Source organism: Rana temporaria, chromosome 4 (assembly GCF_905171775.1).
Source record: "Rana temporaria chromosome 4, aRanTem1.1, whole genome shotgun sequence".
NCBI lineage: Eukaryota > Metazoa > Chordata > Amphibia > Anura > Ranidae > Rana > Rana temporaria.
The window spans coordinates 253,993,242-254,013,023 of NC_053492.1; the positions used below are offsets into that span (position 1 = coordinate 253,993,242).

At 37.0% G+C, this 19,782-nt stretch overlaps 1 protein-coding gene across 1 annotated transcript in view; it reads right to left on the reverse strand.

The window, feature by feature from the left end:
• SIM1 (SIM bHLH transcription factor 1) overlaps nt 1–19,782 on the reverse strand; it is a 108,855-nt gene that overhangs the window by 14,738 nt on the left and 74,335 nt on the right. The window contains exon 10 of the mRNA XM_040350154.1: nt 6,835–6,997. Within this exon, the coding sequence (XP_040206088.1) occupies nt 6,835–6,997 (163 nt within the window). The remainder of the gene's footprint in view (nt 1–6,834; nt 6,998–19,782) is intronic.

Below are 19,782 nucleotides of genomic sequence, written 5' to 3' on the forward strand. Positions count from 1 at the left end.
TACATCAGTTATATGATGACGATGCACTGTACTGGTGACAGTTGTAAAAAGAAAATGTTAAAAAAAATTATAACATTTCTTAATTTTCAAAAACAATTGTTACAAAAAATGACAACTTCAAAAAGCTCAATATGTCTATTACTAGATGCCCCAGATGGTCGTTTTTACAAAAATGTGTCATTTGGGGGGAAATGTGTACTCTCCTAGCATTTTAGGGTCTCAATCAATTTTCAAATAGTGTTTATATACCATAGTTTGTAGACACTGTAACTTTCACACAAATCAAATTAATATACACTTATTGGTATTTTTTTTATCAAAGACATGTAGCAGATTTTTAAAAACATTTATGATGAAATTCAATTTTATTGGATATGTTTTATAACAGAAAGTAGAACATATCTGGGGGGTTTTCAAACTTTTCGTTCTTTTTTCGTTTATATATAAAAAAAAACTGTGGTGATCAAACACCACCAAAAGAAAGCTCTATTTGTGTGAACAAATTATAAAAATGTAATTTGCTTACAGTATTGCATAACTGCGCAATTGCAGACTATGGTATCGCAGTGCTGGATAGCAAAAAATGGCCTGGTCTTAAAGGGGGTAAAACTTTCCAGTGTTTAATCGCCAATGCTCTTGTACCATAAGATAATGTCAGTATTTCGAAATCAAAAGAAGAAACCATGAGGGAACCTTGTCAACCACAATACCCATTGATATTTTGATCAGCAGGGTTTGATTTTTTTTTTATGCTTGATGAGACTTAGCTGTCATATGTTTAGAAGCTGGAGAATGTGCTGCTTAGCAGACTAAATTTCAATATCATAGCAGTGTGCATTTCCCTGAGCTTCGTGTGGAAGTTCTAAATAATTTGAGAGTTCGGTTTGGCTTTTTATTAGTAAAACAGGCCCATAATGTAAACTAAGTGAACTAAAAAAACAAGCTCTGAGCAAACCATGTCTTAAGTATATCATTACCTAGACCAGTTTGTGCTTATACACATACATTTCCATAATAATGATCATGGACAAACCTTTAAAAAACTATGTTTTTTAAAAAACAGATGTATCCCTAATGGAGAAATTATTTTATTACATGCAGCTCCATAAATAAAAAAGGGTTGTAGTAAGGCTTTTCAGAAACCAAATTTGCATGTAACCAATATACTGTAACTATATTTTGCAGTAGCCTGCGTGTGTAAACTGATATAGGAGAATGAAGAACATATGCTTTGACATGTATCTCAATGGCACTGAAATTAAAATTGACACAAAGTAATACAATTAAATAAAATAAAACATTTTTGGAAAGGATCTTGAAATAATCATATAATACCGTGCAGTATACTTTCATTAAAATTGACTTTGCTTTTTACATCTCACCCACTAAGAATTGTTCATGTGATAAATAAGCAATTCACAAGCAAATTGAAAACGATGTAAATGTGCTATAGAAACCCAACCTAGAAAATAATATCCAGGGGACTCTGAAGCCTTACCCTCCCCAACACCAAGATCCCTTAGTGAGATTGTCTTGAGTAAATATAGCCAAAAATTACTATACAAGTTGTTTTTCAGGAATAGCAGAGTAAATACCTTGTATCCTTCATATGGCCCTTATACCACTACAAAACAAATTCGTTTTACAAATTAGGTTTACAGTTTAACCAATTTGTGACCGGTTCATGCAAATATACTGCGGTACAATGGCTCTCCTGGGCAAAACCCTGTATGGCTATCCCTTAAGAAGCCCCCAGCTGCATGGTGGGGGACCCGATGTGCATGGCCGGTGCGATCGCATGCTGGAGAACCAGCACAGGGTTTTGTGTGTGTAAACACACAAATCCCTGTTCTGTCAGGGAAGAGGAGACATATCGTTTGTTCCTACTAAGTAGGAACCACAATATGTCTCCTCCCCCAGTCAGTCCTATCCCCATACAGTTAGAATACACTGAGGGAACACACATTTAACACCTTGATCACCCCCTAGTGTTAACCCCTTTCCTACCAGTGACATTTACACAGTAATCAGTGCATATTTATACCACTGATCGCTGTTTATATGCCAATGGTCCCAAAAATGTGTCAAAAGTGTCCGATCTGTCTGTCGCAGTACTGGTAAAAATTGCAGATCACCGCCATTACTAGTAAAAAAATAAAATGATAATAAAAATGCCATAAATCTTTCCCATAGTTTATAGACGCTATAACTTTTGCGCAAACCAATCAATATATGCTTGTTGCAATTTTTTTACCAAAAATATGTAGAAGAATATATATTGACCTAAACTGATGAAGACATTATTTTTTTTTTAATTGGGGGTATTTATTATAGCAAAAAGTAAAAAATATTGTGTTTTTTTTCAAAATTGTTGTCCTTTTTTGTTTATAGCGCAAACAATAAAAAACACAAAGGTGATCAAATACCACCAAAAGAAAGCGCTATTTATGGAGAAAAAGAGGGGCAAATTTTGTTTGGGTACAGCATTGCATGACCACGCAATTGTCAGTTAAAGCGATGCAGTGTCAAATTGTAAAACATGCTCTGGTCAGGAAGGGGGTAAAATCTTCCAGTGCTGAAGTGGTTAAACTATCGCTGTATAGCTAGCCATGTTTTCACAAATTAGTAATGTGATTTTGTGTACATCCTGTTGTTTGTACTGTATGCATTCTCTAAGCAATCGTTCAAGAGCAAATACCATTGTGCAAGGTGTGAGCAAGTTGTTTGCTTGCTGGCCGGATGTAGTATTGGGGATGGTAGGGAAATAGAGAAAATAGGGACAGAGGTAGGTAACTGGATTACAGTTAGAAAGAAGGGTAGAGAGAAAAGGGTTATAGAGGCTAGTCAACAGTTGAAACATCCCAAATCAGTTCAGGAGTAGTATTGCTGGAGTCTATATCATCCAATGTATTTTTTGGGGATTTTATGAGATAGACATAGGTGTTCGCAGGTAATTGCATTAGGGTGTGCACCCCAAAGATCAAACACATAGTACCAATCACTCACGATGAAAGGGAAGGGGTCGGTAAGTTATATATTTACCGGCCCCTTCCCCCACTCATCCTTAAACACTCCTGCAGCAACAGCTGGAGGGAGAGGAGAGTAAGGAAGCCAGAAGCTCTGTGGGGGAAAGAGGGGGAATCTGTGCTGCACAGGGTGATTGGGTGTGCCTGGGCACACCTGGCACACCCTGTGCGCACGCCTATGGAGATAGACCAACAGAAAGTGGCACATAATTGTAAAGTGGAAGGAAAATGATAAATGGTTTTCAACATTTTTTATAAATAAATATGTGAAAAATGTGGCATGCATTTGTATTCAGCCTCCCTGAGTCAATACTTTGTAGAACCACCTTTCGCTGCAATATCAGCTGCAAGTCTTTTTATGGATGTCTCTACAAGCTTTGAGATTGAAATTTCATGGGGTATAAATACTTTTTCAAGGCACTGTAGTTTGTAAACAAAAATAAATTACCAATTTGCAGTTTTTGATTTTGCTAATGTCAGCTCAAAATAATCTGATAAACAGATAGTCACTAGGGTTGTCCCGATACCGATACTAGTATCGGGACCGATGCCAAGCATTTTCCCGGGTACTTGTACTCGAGCAAATGCTCCCGATGCTTCACCCGATACTTGTACTGTCGGCGGTGATCAGTGCGTGGGGAAGTTACAAGCACCGATCACCGCTGTATAGATTTAAAAGTAATTTCTCCGCTTCTCTCTACACCCTTCCCCCCGCACGGCTTTCAGCTGCTTTAAAATCAGCTGACTGTCCCATGTCCTCCTCCAGCCCCCCTTTGTTTTGCTGCAGTCTGTCTCCCTCCCTTCATGTCCCCCGCCGTGTTTCTCTCTCCGTGTCCCCCGTGTTTCTTTCTCCTGCCATGTATCCCGCCGTGTATCCCGCCTTGTATCCCTCCCCTTCCATGCTCCTCCTCCACCCCCTGGAATTGTCAGGATGGAGAGCGGGGTAGGAGCCGGTAAATCCGGCTCCTTACTGCTCCGAATGGACAGAGTCAGTGATCACATTGTAACCTGTGTTTACAATGTTTCAGTTTATGAATGAAGAAAAGACGCTGTCTTCACTCCATTCATTTTCAGCGCAGCTAATGCTGCTGAGAAAGGGACTGGTGAACATGTGTCCCTAGTCCCTTTCCCTGTCTCAAAGGGGAGATGTCAGAGGTCTGTTAAGACCCCTGATATCTCACCAAAGCCCCCCAACAGGGCTGAAAAAAAAAATAAAGAATACAAAAATAAAAGAATAAAAAAAAATATTGTAGAAAATAAAAAAATAAAATAAAAAACACACTGGCAATGTCCACCCCCCCTTAAAAAAAAGAAAGCATTATAAATTAAAAAGAAATTAAAAAAAATTGTTAAAGATAAAAAAAAATTAAAAAAAAAACTACTGACACATGTGCCGCTGTCACATGAGATAAAAAAAGTATCGGTATTCGGTATCGGCGAGTACTTGAAAAAAAGTATCGGTACTTGTACTCGGTCTTAAAAAAGTGGTATCGGGACAACCCTAATAGTCACTATTAGAAAAATCTACAGTTTTCTATGTGAAATGCCATCATGAAAACAGTAAGAAAGCAAAATGGGAAACTGAAATAAAAAATGTTTTTAGGTAAAATTTGCAATAATTAATTGCTATGATGATTTACTAGAGGATTAGAGACTGTTCACTCACTTTACTGAATACGCCAAAGCTAAGATAATATTAAGTTAGATTTTAAATACCCAATCATGTGCAAAAGAAATAAAAACAGGATTTTGCTTGCACATCATAGGAAGATTGAGGTGAACACAATGTTTTCTTATCCACTAAGTTAAGTGAACATTCATTTTGCAAAGAACATTCTCATGCCTTTAGCAGATCAAATGAAAGTAGTGTAATATGTGCATTGGAAAAAAAAAACAGTAGTTTCTGTTTAGTGGGTGAATTTTCCTAATATTGATGTTTCAGTTTCTGTAGCCATTGCTCATCTGAATCACATAGTAACTTCTTTATGACTCATGTACTCCAGCAATAAGCTATCTCTGCAAAGTTAACAGTTTGCCAACTTGCAATAGATGTCTTAAATACCCTCCTCGATTCTTCAAAAAATAAAATGATTGCATTTTTCAATATCCAACAGGTATCAAAATCCTCTTGTCAAAGTCATAGTAGCTGAGCTGAGTTCAGATCTAATGTAAGTACATCTTCCTTTAACTTCTAAAAATATGTTTCGAATGGACTGACCCTTATCATCTGATACAGAACAGAAAGTACAGAAACATAAGAGTCCTTCTACAGTGATATGTATGCAAGTGGGGTTTCAGCCGCTGATACTACTGAATGCAAGAACAGTGCAATAGAGAGTCTACTCCTTAGCCTGACTGACAAATGGAAACAACGATTTTTACATGGCCCCTCCATACTGTTTAGGGCCTAAAGTCTATTATCACCAAGAAATAGAGCTGCCATTTACAATTACATTTTGGTTCCTACAAATTGTCATTACAGTATAAGAAAGTGAAAAATAACTTTTGCATATAACACAAACGTTAAAAAGCAAATCTATAAAATGAAGGCTGCATGTATTTGCACAATGTACAGCTTGGTATACACATAATGTGTGCAAATTAACTATACATTTAAATCAAGCAGTCATTGAGTACATTTCACTGAAATTCTGCCCCTGTCCAAACATCTGACACCAATAATTTAAACAACTTTACCATAATATCTACTCAAAAATGCAAGCCAAGCTCATTATTGTTTTAATTAACAATATATACATAAGAGATAGTGGTTGATTTACTAACCCAGCATGCTGTAAGTGCAGTCTAGTCCACCTCAGTGCTGTGTAACAGTGCAGTCATCCCAGAATCTGGCCATTCAGAGTCCTCCCTTTCACATCATGGGTCCTCTGTACATCAGGATCCCCCCTTTAATCAGAGTTCTCTCTTCACATCAGGAGCCCCCCTTTACATCAGAAGCCTACCTTCAGATAAGAGTCTTGAGAGTCCCCCCTCCCCCCATATCCGAATCCTCAGTTCCCCCTCACATCTGCATTCTACCTTATAATTAGTACAGCATGAATGAACGCTGTGGAAGGTGTTGGATTCTGCCTGCCATGAAGCAGCACCATGCATTTCCATGGTGCCAGTGGGATAGCCCACCTGTACTTTGAAAAAACGTGACACTGTATGGCACCTTTAAATAGAATACTCTGAGAAACCTGGGATTTCACAAAAAAAAATAAGGGTGCTTTCATCTGCTAATCTGATGGGAGTAATTTAGATGCGCTGTCAGAGATTTTGAGGTGCTATAGCACATTTAAGAGCCCCTGGGTCTGTCCCTGCACAGAACCCACCTTCAAGTGGTGCCTAGGGCAAGTGGCATACACACTATACCCTGGATGCACCACTGCTTAATACAAGTAGCCGTATCCTGGGACAACACTAACTCGCTAATAGTGTTTCCTGTTATAAACTAAAATTCACTGTACCTTATTTTGCACCTTAAAATCACATACAATTCCTCTATACCTATCTAATTATGGGATGCGGTGCTAATAATAAATTGGTTTGCCCATGGTTATAAAGTCCTTCTTCTAAAATTCCAGTATGTCATAACCAAAATACCTGTTGTAGGTGCTTTTTTGTATATATTTAAAAAATATATGCTTGTAAATGGCCATGTGCTGCCTGTTGCCAGTTTTACCCCGAGCATAAACCAGCAGGTGTCTTATCAATAATAACAAGAAAACTACCTACCCTCATCTAATTGCTACCAGCTTAGTATATTTAAAAATAAAAATGTGAATTGCATTCCAGTGACTTTTACCTGTGGGTATGGTGATGTCCTGGATTTAGACTTGGCACTAGGAAGACGTGACTTACTGCTCTTCCTGCTGTCATTTATGGCTGGATTTGGATTTGCATAAGAATACGATGGTTTTGTTGTAACTTGATCCAACGACAGTTGAAGACCTTTATATTCAGTATCTCTGTTGGAAATAAAAACATGCATTTACTTTTATATTTGTAAGATTACCAAAGTTACTTGTATATTTTTTCACTTTATTCTAAAGCACTAAATGAAACTGCCTGTATAATAAAAAAAAGCGTCATAAGAAGTAGCTGTGTTGTTTCATAGATTTGCACATTATAGTGTATGCTGATATTTGCAATTTATATGAATTCGGGAACCTGAATGACAATAACTGTGAATATTGACATTTTCACTTTATATAAATTCACTATGTGTTTTATAATTGTTTATATGATTTTTTTTACAAGATATGTCTTTATTAATCCAGTATTAAATCAATTATTTGGAATTTATCACTGTAGTTCTTGTTTTTTTATGTTCTTGCTCATACCACATAAGCTGTAACATTTTTGAAGACCAATAACATGTTAACATTGAATGAGAAGCCAATTTGATATCCAGTCATTATGTGTACATAGAACTGGTTAGTGATTGTACAAAAATATATTTCACACTTTAGCAATAACTCTTACTGATGACCACTGGAGGTCACCCATTGGGAAGCTCCACCAGTCAGATTTTTGACTAGGGTTATGCTGCCCATAGATGTCGTGATTTTCTTTCCTACTGCCACCCTCACAAAGTCTGTTTCTGATTGTTTGGTCACAGACATTCACACCAGTGGCCTGATGGAGGTCATTTTATAGGGCTCTGGCAGTTCTCATTCTGTTCCTCCTTGCACAAAGGAGCAGCTACCGATCCTGCTCTCCTCCATGCTCTTGAGTATGTGCTGGGAGACACAGCAAACCTTCTGGCAATGGCACATATTGATGTGCCATCCTGGAGGAGATTGGACTGCCTGTGCAACCTCTATAGGGTCCAGGTATTGCCTTGTGCTACCAGTAGTGACACTGATCCTAGCCAAATGCAAAGCTAGTGAAAGAAAGTCAGCAAAGATGAGTAGGGGAAAAAAGTCAGTGGCCTTCACCTGTAAAACCACTCCTGTTTTGGAGGTCCTCTTATTGTTGCCCATCTAGTGCACCTATTGTTAATTTCATTAACACCAAAGCAGCTGAAACTGATTAACGACCCACTCTGCTACTTAAAGGACTTTTAAAGGTAGAATTATTTGTTATCTTAATGCATTCTGTGTATAGCAGTCACCCCAGCAGCCCCTAATTACTTACATGTGCCCCATCTCTCTTCTGTCTAAGCCATCCAGGACATGCCTCCTGATTGGCTGAGACACAGAAGCGGCACAGTTGGCTCCTACAGCTGTCAAAGTCAATCGGACAATCAGGGGAGAGAGGGGGCAGGACCAGGTCCGGGCTCCATGTGCCCCCATAGGAAACTGCTGATTGTGGGGGCACTCAATAGGAGGGAGGGGCCAGGAGCAGCAAAGAGGGACCTGAGAGGGACCTGAGAAGAGGAGGATCCAGGCTGGTCTGTGCAAAACCAACTGCACAGAGGAGGTAAGTATAACATGTTTGCTATTTTTAAAAAAATTATAAAATAAGACTTTACAATCACGTTAACTGACCAGATCAATATCCCAGGAGTTTAATTGACTTTATGGTATACTCTGATTAAAAAGTGTCCCTTTAATTTTTTTGAGCAGTGTATGAACCAATGAAAGTGTAATATTTAAGCTAAATATATAATGTCTCAATAAATATATGAACAAATCAGTGAATAAAAACGCATTTAAACAAAACTATGTCCCTCAGTCACAAACAAATATAGTATAGCTCCACAACAGAAATAAAGTCTACCTACAGGTGAAAAAGTGTTGACTGGAAATCACACGTGATCACTCCTGTGTATGAACACCAAACACTGAGGTTGATTTATTAAAACTGTAGAGTGCAAAATCTGGTGCAGCTGTGCATGGTAACCAAACAGCTTCTAACTACAGCTTGTTCAATTACAATTTGACAAAAAAGCCTGCAAGCTGATTGGTTTCTATGCAGAGCTGCCCCATATGTTGCACTCTCTAATTTTAGTAAATCAACCCTACAGCCTCTTACCATAGATATCAGACCTCTAACTTAAAAGACATACATGCATGAGGACTATGTAGAATAACTGTCAAATGACCCCACAGACAGGCATCACAATTCCTCAAAACATCATAAGTTACACTTTTTTTGGTTCATATACATTTAAAGGGGAAGCACAACAGGTTTTATGTGTATACACTTTTACTGTTTTGTATCCAGACAATTACTGAGTGCTGCTTCTGTATAATTGTGTCAGTTTTTATTTTAGTTATCACCTAGTACAGATTTATTTTGTTTATCTATGCACATGGTCCTTTTGTATTACTTGACTTTCCCTTTTTGATTCCAAGTTTTCCTAAGCAGGGCTCACCAATCCTCTAATATTTAAATGTATAGTAACTGCACTGTCTCCCTATCTATTGCAGAGTCCTGCACAAACTGTTGGTGCTATCCTGTATAAATCCATAATAATAATAATAATAATAATAATAATAATAATAAAGAGCTCTGTAGATTACTTCTAGATGCAGTATGGATGCTCTCAATGCAACCTTACTTGTTGCATTTTTTATTTTATTTTTTACTTTTTTAGTGATAACAGAACAAGAATTTTATCACACTATGAAAAGAATTCTTGTGTGCAGGTACATCATAAACATAGTCCTTTTATTTTAATAATCTAAATGAGTTAATAAATAAATAAATAAATAAATAAGGTTGTTCCACTTTTGAATCTATTTTCTCCATATATTTTAAAGACAGACAGATCATAGACGCTCCATTAAACCTTTACGCAATCAGTGGTCCTCCACAGAGCGATCAACTGACTCTCCTGGCTGCATCTTCCAAGAACTTCCTGCTCCCTAGGCGTTCATACCAACTGAAGGAGGAGACCATTGGTGGAGTCATATCTGGAGTTCCACTACTGGTGGATAAAAGCCTAGTTGACCCATAACTGTAAGGTTAGTTGGGTCCTCATCTGCTGGTAAGAGTATTTTATTATCCTCATATGATCTAATGGTTGGAAGCATTCCTGGGTGACCATTCATGACTACACACCGCTCCTGCTTCTCAAGACCTTTCTGATTGAATTAATTCATTGTGTCTTGCTTGCTGCGACTGTATGTACAGTGCTTTATATATGGACTAATATATGTGTTTACTGCAGCAGTTTTAAGTTTGCTATCACTCACTGATAGTCATCCTTGCAGGGTGACTACTTAATCACTGTATAAGTGTGTTTTTTATTTTTGTTATTACATAGTGTGTCTTTTTTAGGCACACTTCTTGGATATGTAGTAACTACACTTCACATAGTATACTCCCTTTTCACATTTGGGGTATCATTTACTCGATTTTTCACTAATTCTAATTTTGTGGATGACAGTATCTACTTAACATTTTCACTAACGCCACACTTTATATTTTACGCTCCATCAAGCATCTTTCTAAATAATAAAAAACAGCTGAAAAAATCATTTCAACAACTTTTTATTTTTTTCCGATAGTTTGGAGAAGGGGTATATTTCTATTGCCAATTTGATCTCTACTGGGGAGATTCTTCCCCTCTCCCTACAAGGGCAAGGTCAATGTCCTCTTCAATAAGGACACACATTTTTAGGTGAGGAAAGGCTAGAACTTCTGAAATGAGTTAATGTTGTCTGCACCTTCCTGTCCCCGGTGATAACTGCAACCCCCCCCCCCCCTGTTTTTTGTATGGGCATCACTGGCACAGGAAGTTAGGAAAAATCAAATCAATGGTGTCATAGACAGAAATAAAAAAAATTACTCTGTCCAAAACTTTGTATGAACTTTAAACTGAATACTTTTACATGTACATCTAATACATTTAAAAATTAAATAATAATTTTCATTTTAATGAAGAGACACTCGCTTTGCGACTCATCATGACCAAAACTGTGATTACTTTAAGTTTATGTTGTAACACAAATATTGGGGTTGTGTTGTTGACTGGCTGTTATGCGACCTACTGGTTTTAATATTGCCAGACCTGGAACAAGTATGCAGAAGAGAAAGTGAGAATTCCTTATCTGCAATTTTTTCTGGGTCAGTGACTAGATGTATTTAAAGCGACTGCGTTGAGAGAATACAGTAGCAATATAGAGGCTGAAAGGGGAAAGCACTAGTAAGTGATGTGGACATGAACAATAAACATTACTGGCATATTGGTTTCAGAGCGGATTGCAGGTGATGATTACTCATCAGAGGGGTAATGTTTGTTAGCACAGGCAGCAGGAAAGGTTAATATCTACACTCTTCTTTTTTCAGGAAAATCATGTTGGCCACATATTTTCAACAGGGTTACTTTATACCAGTAGATAGGCAATGGTAGTCTTCATATTTCCTTACTTAGGCAATGAACAGTGTGCACTTTTTGCAACCAATATGAAACAGCCTTTTATTCTTCTAAATGTGTAACTGAGGAAGCTTGAAATTGATTGCTTATTTTGTTTAACTATTTAGTGTGAAACATTTATTCTCCTTGGATTTAAAGAAGCCAGGCCTTAATGCATTCTCAAATGGATGCTATAGGAAGATAGGTGGAGCTGGTAAGATTATTCTTCAAACAAAAGCTGTTTTAGCATAATAAATGCCTGAAAACTGGGACTGCTTGCTGTCTATGTTCATTAATATTTTTTCATAGCACAAATGTTGTACCACACACAAACTTGATTAAATCTTAACTGCAGCCAGTTATAATGTTTTGTGCAAACAGTCGATTCACGTCTCTGATATAATACATTTCTTAGACAGCTCCCTTAATTACTTTCATTTATTTCTAATCTACTTAATGCCTTAGTACAGTAATGCTTGACTAAATATGCATTGTGCTCTTTTATTTAAACTCCTAAAACAATTTTCTGGTATGCCAAATGCAAACAGTTCTTATACACACAGTGAGTCACATCACTATGAATAACGGTGCAGATGTCCATAATTTATTTCTCATTTCCAGAAAAAACATAATTTATAAACATTTATTTTCAATAATTCGCATTTTCATCACTGCTTTTTTCATAGACAAAAACAACACTGACAGCCTGAAAACACAATTTAAGTATCCACAATCAGTGGCCTGTCATTATGCATTATGATCCATTTACCAAAGGCTTTTTTATACATATCATTTATTTATTTTTGAAAAATATATTATAAAAAGCTGTAGACATTACTCACCTATACCCTGCAAATAGGCTCCAGGCACACTGGGCTTAAAAAAAAAACTCCATATAGAGTGTTATTTGTACAAAGTTTAGACGAGTTTAGAAGAGTTTTGTGTTTTTTTTCTACCAGAAAGCTTCAATCAGAAATGCAAACCAGAAGGTTTTTTTCCTGCCTCTAAACATTAAGCTTTAAATATGCCTGTAATCATCCTTATGTGCATAGACACACAGGATAACGCTGAGCTTCTTCTACAAGCAGAACACAAAACTCCTGTAGTAGCAGGGATTTTTAAGCCATTGTGCATGGAGCCTTAATCTGATGTTGCTACTTTAAAATGTTACAACAAAAACATATTCTAGTAAAGTCCTGGAAGGTTTCAGTGAACAAGCCCCCGCTCTTTTTTAAAGCCACATATTTGAATAGGGGGCACTACTTAAGTTTGATAAGGTTTGGGGGGTATGGGTGGCTTCTCTTCTCACTGCAACAGACTAGTTTAAACCTTATTCAATGCTATCCTTTTTGTTATATGAGTTTTTCCGATATGTACTCCATTGACCCGGATGGGGCAGGTTAATGGTCTTTCTGCAATAATAATGGTAGGCCGCAAAGCTTACATCCTCCGGAGAGTGTGTGTTGTTTTTTCACGTGGATACTTATATTTTGGTTGTTTGTGTGGGGAGGATTGTGGACCTTCTGAGGATGCGGTATGGGTCGAGTTGGCAAGTTTCACAGGCATTGTTCATGTTTCAATGTAATGCACTTCTTCTTTTTGTGTAATATTTTTTTTTTTTGGGACAGCTTACCTTATTGTGATTGGTAGTCCTTAATGTTTTATTTGTATACTATACTTGTTTATTGAAAAATAATAAAAAATTATTTTGAAAAAAAATATAGATATATTCTGTAGGTATACCTGTTTGCATGCCTCAATAATCTTGGATTCTAGAGGATTGCTCAGTGTGAGATTATTAACAAATCTGGTTGAAATCATATGGCTTTGTCAAAAAATGTTTTATACTTTTATAAAGAACTCATCATAATTATAATATGAAATTTCAGGTATTTATGGAAGAAAATTACAGTAAAAAGTTCTGGTTGGCAATTTCTGTGTTCGTGATCACATTTAGTCAATGATGTCAACCAGCATCCCCGATCCCTTTTTTTTACATTCAGCTGCCAGCTGGAGATAGCAGCAATTATCCCACTGTGAATGACAACACTTTATTTTCATTGCAGCAAGTGGATCAATGGGAAAGGATCACTGTAGGACATTTTGGGACATTATTTTGTACTGTATGGGACATTTTATTGAGAACAGATATTATAAACTTTTAAAATTGTACAATTTGTGCAAAACTTTGCATTTGCAAGATACAGCTAAAAGACAAGCCCTGCAGACTCAACAGTTTGGAAACTTTCACACTGGAGCGTTGGAGGCATCAGCGGTAAAGCGCCGCTATTTTTAGCGACGATTTACCCTCGTTTTTGCAGCCCTTTTCGGCCCCTAGCGGGGAACTTTTAACCCCCGCTAACGGACGAAAAAGGGTTTAAAGACGGAAATTCTGCGGGCTGCCCATTGATTTTGATGGGCAGGGGCGCTGTAGGAGCGGTGTATACACTGCTCCTACAGTGCATCAAAGATGCAGTTGGCAGGACATTTTTGATGTCCTGCCAGCGCACCGCTCCAGTGTGAAAGCACTCAGGCAGTAATTTAGCAAGCTGTGTAAAGTATTTCACTTTTATCTACATCTAGCAGCCTATAGGAGAAATCATTTGATTTAATCAAATTAGGGAAATCATTCAGACCTTTCAAAACATTAAAAGCATTTCGTAAAACATAAGAAGAAACTTAAGTACTTTAAGCATGGTTAAGCAGCTTTAATATTAAATTATTGCATAATCTTTTTTATTTTCTAAGAATATTTTGACTAATACAGGAACTTCAGACTTCATCTTTTATTCGCAAATATGTTTGTTTTCCCACCAATTTCTCTGTTCATTATATTAATTAGCTCTATTTACCAACATATTTTATATGAACTATCGAAATTTAATTCTTAAAATATCCTTAATATCCAGAGTACACCCACACAAGTAAAGGGAGAACTATCAGTGCAGATAGTGTCATGCTTTGAATTTAAACAAAGGTATTGCATGGCAGAAGTGCAAACCACAAAGCCACTGTGCGTCTCATAATTTTGTTCACATGATGATTGGGGATATTCCAGATATATGTCTAGTTCCAATATACCTAAAGGGGCTGTTATTATGCCGTGTCATCTATTTATACTGACTTAAGCCCTGTACACACGATCGGATATCTGATGGAATCTAATCCGATGGATTTTTTTGTCGGATATCCGATGAAGCTGACTTTCATCAGTCTTGCCTACACACCATCAGTCAAAAATCCAACCGTGCCAAAACGCGGTGACGTAAAACACTACGACGAGCCGAAAAAAATTAAGTTCAATGCTTCCGAGCATGCGTCGTCTTGATTCTGAGCATGCGTGGATTTTTATCCGATGGAGTTCCAAACAGACGATCAGATATTTCTGTTTTTTATCCATAGAAAAAATTTAAAATATGTTCTATTTTTTAACACTGATGGAAAAAAGACCGATGGGGCCCACACACGATCGGTTTGTCCAATGAAAACAGTCAATCGGTCTGTTTTCATCGAACAAACCGATCGTGTGTACACGGCTTAAGAGTGTTATGTGTATTTGTTTTTTGTTTTTTTTACTTTACACATGTGATGATACTAAATCTCTTTATTTCAGTTTCTGTTGGATGTTTGGCTATATCTTCTACATTTCACAACTTGTATATTATTTAAATATTTTGGAATATAACTATAGTATACAGGTATGGGCAGCGTGATTTTATTTTATGAAAGCGGGGGCATTGCATGCGCAATAATGTGAACAATTATGAGACCTAGCCCTGAGAGTTGTACTTGCTGATTTTATGAGTGCATACTGAAGTTCAGGGAAATGGCACACAGGAACCTTCAGGATGTTATGTGAATGCACAAAAAAGGGAGTGGTTCTGAATTTTGTGAGAAGGAATACTTTATTTTATTGTGTAAAGTCAATTTATAACAGATGTGTTGCTGAAAAAATGAAGATGAAGATTTAATGCTACTTTAATAATAATTATTTCATCAGTGTGTACATTTTTTCACCCAATCACGTATATTCATTCTACAGAGGAGAAGAATCAGAAATTACCAGTTGTATTTTGAAAAGAAACACTAGCAATCAGCCAGAAAATACAATCCAGAAAATCAACTATTCCCCTAAATGATCAGTTAAGGGTACCCACTGGCACCTAAAACACTAAAATCATCACCCAAATCAGGCGATTATCATCTTTTTTCTTTAGTTGAAATGAAATGATGTAGTTGTAATCTGACTATAATTCATCAAGGCATCTTCAGAGAACTTTTGCTATTAACTAATGTTCCTATAAAAGCTTTGACTCATTAGATTTAATTGCCTTCCTTTTTTCTGTGTTAACATTCAACAGATCAATTAAGATGATTAGTTCACTGACCTGTTTATTCAGATGAGGGAGATCAATGGTCTCTGCAGGCTGTACACTAATCTGTTTAACTCCCTCTAGATCTATTAAATAATCTAAATGTCATTTATCTCAACACAGTAGGATGACTCCGTTGCTATGTAGAACTAAATGTCCCTTTTCATTTGGTTACAAGTCACAAATGATATATATTTTGTTAGTATGAGCATAGTTGCTCTATTAGGAAATGCAAATAACTGCCAAAGCCTAAAAACAAAGTGGCCCTGTATGTTTGGAAATTTTCAGGTCATCCTTTACTACAGGTATACCCTGCTTTTAAGTACACAATGGGGTTTATTTACTAGAGCTGGAAAGTGCAAAATCACTTCTGCATAGAAACCAATGAGCTTCCAGGTTTTATTACCAAAGCTTAATTGAACAAGCTGGGGTTAGAAGCTCATTCGTTTCTATGCAAAAGTGAGCCTGATTTTGAACTTTCCAGTGGGGTATGCCTGTATTCTTTTTGCCTCTGCAAATCGTATCACATGTATGGCTACAGAATACAAACGTACATACAGTATACAAATGTCAGATTGGTTTTGTCAGCCAAATTATTTTTTAAGATATGACAGCCATTGTTACTGAAAAGCCATTTAAGAGGTACGGATATATTACATGTCTATTTGATCCCTGTGATTGTAGGTCTGTAAACCACTCTTGCAATATATGAGACAACCACAATGGCTCTCAGACATCTGTTGGAATATTGACAGACCAATCTAATTTGAAATGATCAGCTAGTATTCAGTTATTTTTCATTTCACCACAGAAGTATGCAAAAGTGGCCCATGCCACAGTATTTTATTGCCCAATGAATAGCAGGAACCTTTTTCATTTGTCTTTAAACAAATGTATCCTGTTTGTATAACTTATATTTAAACTACTGGTTTAAAAATGTCCTCAGTTAATAAATGTATGGAGTGTAGTACATTACAAAAGGGACATAAATAAATAATTATAGATCAACTAGTTGTATATATTACAGAATGGCCAAATTAAGTGCTGTAATATCTTCTCCATCAACACTTCCCCCGCAGTTATTACCTCTTGTATCTCTTGACCTCCCCTCTTAGATTGTAAGCTCTAAGGAGCAGAGCCCTCTGATTCCTACTGTATTAAAGTGTATTGTATTTTTACTGTCTACCCTCAAGTTGTAAAGCGTGGCGTAAACTGTTGGCGCTATATAAATCCTGCATAATAATAATAATAATAATTGTTAACTGAAAAAAATTGTATTTTCCTATATGTGCGTGGATGAAAACATATTCACTTTTTCCACATGCATTTTTTAAAACGTTATTTTTTTTATTTTTTTACATACATTCATCAGTGTAGTTCAGTGACACTATTGTGACACTGTACTACTCTGGGGTGTGATCATGGATTTTTTGTTTACACTTTAATTGCTGTTTCAGTGATAATCACTGAAAAATAAATGTTTTGAATTGTCATGAATGAGTTATATTCGTAACAGCTGTGATTACTATTGTGTCATGTGATTGGCCCACAGATATCACATGGTACAGGTGCTGTGATTGGCCCAGGTAACATGTTATAGCTGTGGGCCAAGAATAGCATCAAAATAGTAAGCACAGCTGTTGTGAATGAAGCACATGAGCAAACAGTGTGACCAGGCAGTGGAAAACAAATACAGTTCTAGGATGGATCACTAGAGGAATAATCAGCAGTAGCAAGGAGGTTCTGCTTCCCCTATATATAGCTTTAGTAAGACATCATTTAGAATACTGTATCCAGTTCTGGAGGCCTCACTTACAAAAAGATATTCATGGTCAACAAAAATGGTGAAAGGTCTGGGGGATAAAACATATCAAGAGCGACTTAGGGAACTTAACAACGTGCCGACTGTGTCACGCAGATATACTGCGACACAATGGATGGCTCTCCTGGGCGAAATCCTGTATGGGTACGTCCTACCCATTTTTCAGCCACCAGAGGCTCCCCAAATTTTAAAAGCTACTAATATGTTTTGTTTTGAACCAGCCAAATATGGAGATGCTTGGTTAATAGAGCAGTAGGTATATATTCATTCACTAGTAGGTAGGCAAAGAAATACCAAGAAAATGGGTAGGATGCTGCCACCAGGATGACCACCAACAGGATTGTTCATCCTGTCTATCTAGAGATATCATGATGCAACATTACTCCCCAGTGATCCCCCAAAAAAAGAAGAAAGAAGGGGGAAGTAGAAAAACACAAGAATGACTTGATGCATATAAACATGCATATAAACAAAGGATTGTGAGGAAATGTTATAGTAGGGTAAAATAAAACCGAAGAGTAGACTTTTTTCAGAAGTATATCAGCATATGAAGGTCAGGTGCCCCATTACATTTAGAACAGGTTACTCCACTTAAAGAAATAAATCACAAGACATACAAAACATATCAACCAAGAGGAAGTAAAAAACAAGGGCATTTGTGTACTCTCTATAAAAATTCTGAGGTACAAAAAAAGATGGAAATGGAGAATGCTAGAATGGAGGACATGCTGGCAAAGATGGCACCATGAAACAGAGGGAGACAAAATAATGTGTGGGTGCACAGCCCGAAAGAGAGGATAGGCAAGGAAGGCTTGCTGTCCTCTTTTAAGGATACATTTTAAATGTTTAAAAGGTCAAATGAAGAGATTCACATTAGTGGACAGCATCAAGGGCTTGGCCAATAAACATTGACCTTTGACACCCAATCGATTTGCTTTGTTAACCTCCCTGGAGGTCTTCCCGAGACTGACACGGGGTTAGATTTTCTTGCTACTATCGGTAACCCCGTGTCAGTCACGGGCTTGCCTCGCTAGATCCACAGGCACTTTTTACTTACCTTGTCCCTGGATCCAGCGATGCCACCGCGCTGTGTGAGCGAGCGGGACCTCGCTCGATTCACATAGTGCTTCCGTGTGACGCCGATCTCCGTTCCCTGCGACGTTACGACGCACGGGGACGGAGAACGGCGCCAAATTCAAAAAAGTAAACAAACACTATACATACAGTATACTGTAATCTTATAGATTACAGTACTGTATGTAAAAAAAACACACCCCCCTTGTCCCTAGTGGTCTGTCCTGTGTCATGCATGTCATTTTATATAATAAAAACGTTTCTTTCTCCCTGCAAACTGTAGATTGTCCATAGCAACCAAAAGTGTCCCTTTATGTCAAAAATAGTTTTAGATCAGCTAAAAAACAGCGATAATAAATTATAATCACTTGCAGAATTGTGCGATAGCGATTTGTGGGGAAATTCGTCATAAAAAAAAAAAATAATGACAGCAACAATTCTGCAACTGAGCAAATTTCAGTGATTTTAATTTGATTACATTATTGAATAATTTTTATTATAATTATATTATTATTTGTTATAATTATTTATAATTATTTATTATATTATAATTTATAATTTTGTTTTTAAAAAAATGTCATACCCGGGATGCCTATTAGAATCTTGTTTGGTCAGATTTAAGTGAGTTATTTCTAAAAATGACAGACCTACAATATAAAACGCCAAATTTCCTTGCAAATAATGGTACCGCTTTCAGCACCTTTTTTCTGACAGAATCATACCGCCAGGGAGGTTAACTCTGTTACCACAAAGTTAAAAAATCTACCAAAACCAGAGATAGAAAGCAACCAAACATTGACTTTCATGGGATAAAGCTGCAGTTCTTTTAAGAGCTATCTAAGCTACAACTACATAAATCTGCAAACACATTTTTCTGCTGAAATCCCTAAGCGATCAGAATATCATCTGCAGCACAGAAAAGATCATAACTCCCAAAATGGTGTATTTTATCAATTTACAAAAGGACCTCTCAAATTGGCAAATTGCACCTAATCTTCTTAGGCGTTCCTTTCTCCCTATCATCGGCGAACTGGCAAGTGGTCTTCAACCACCAAAGATATCCAACTTAGGTGAAAATCTATCTGCAGTATCAAGTCTTCTGTGAACCGAAGACATACCTGGACTCTGGTGACATCTTCCAATATCTCCTTTGTCTCTCACAACTCCCCTGTGATA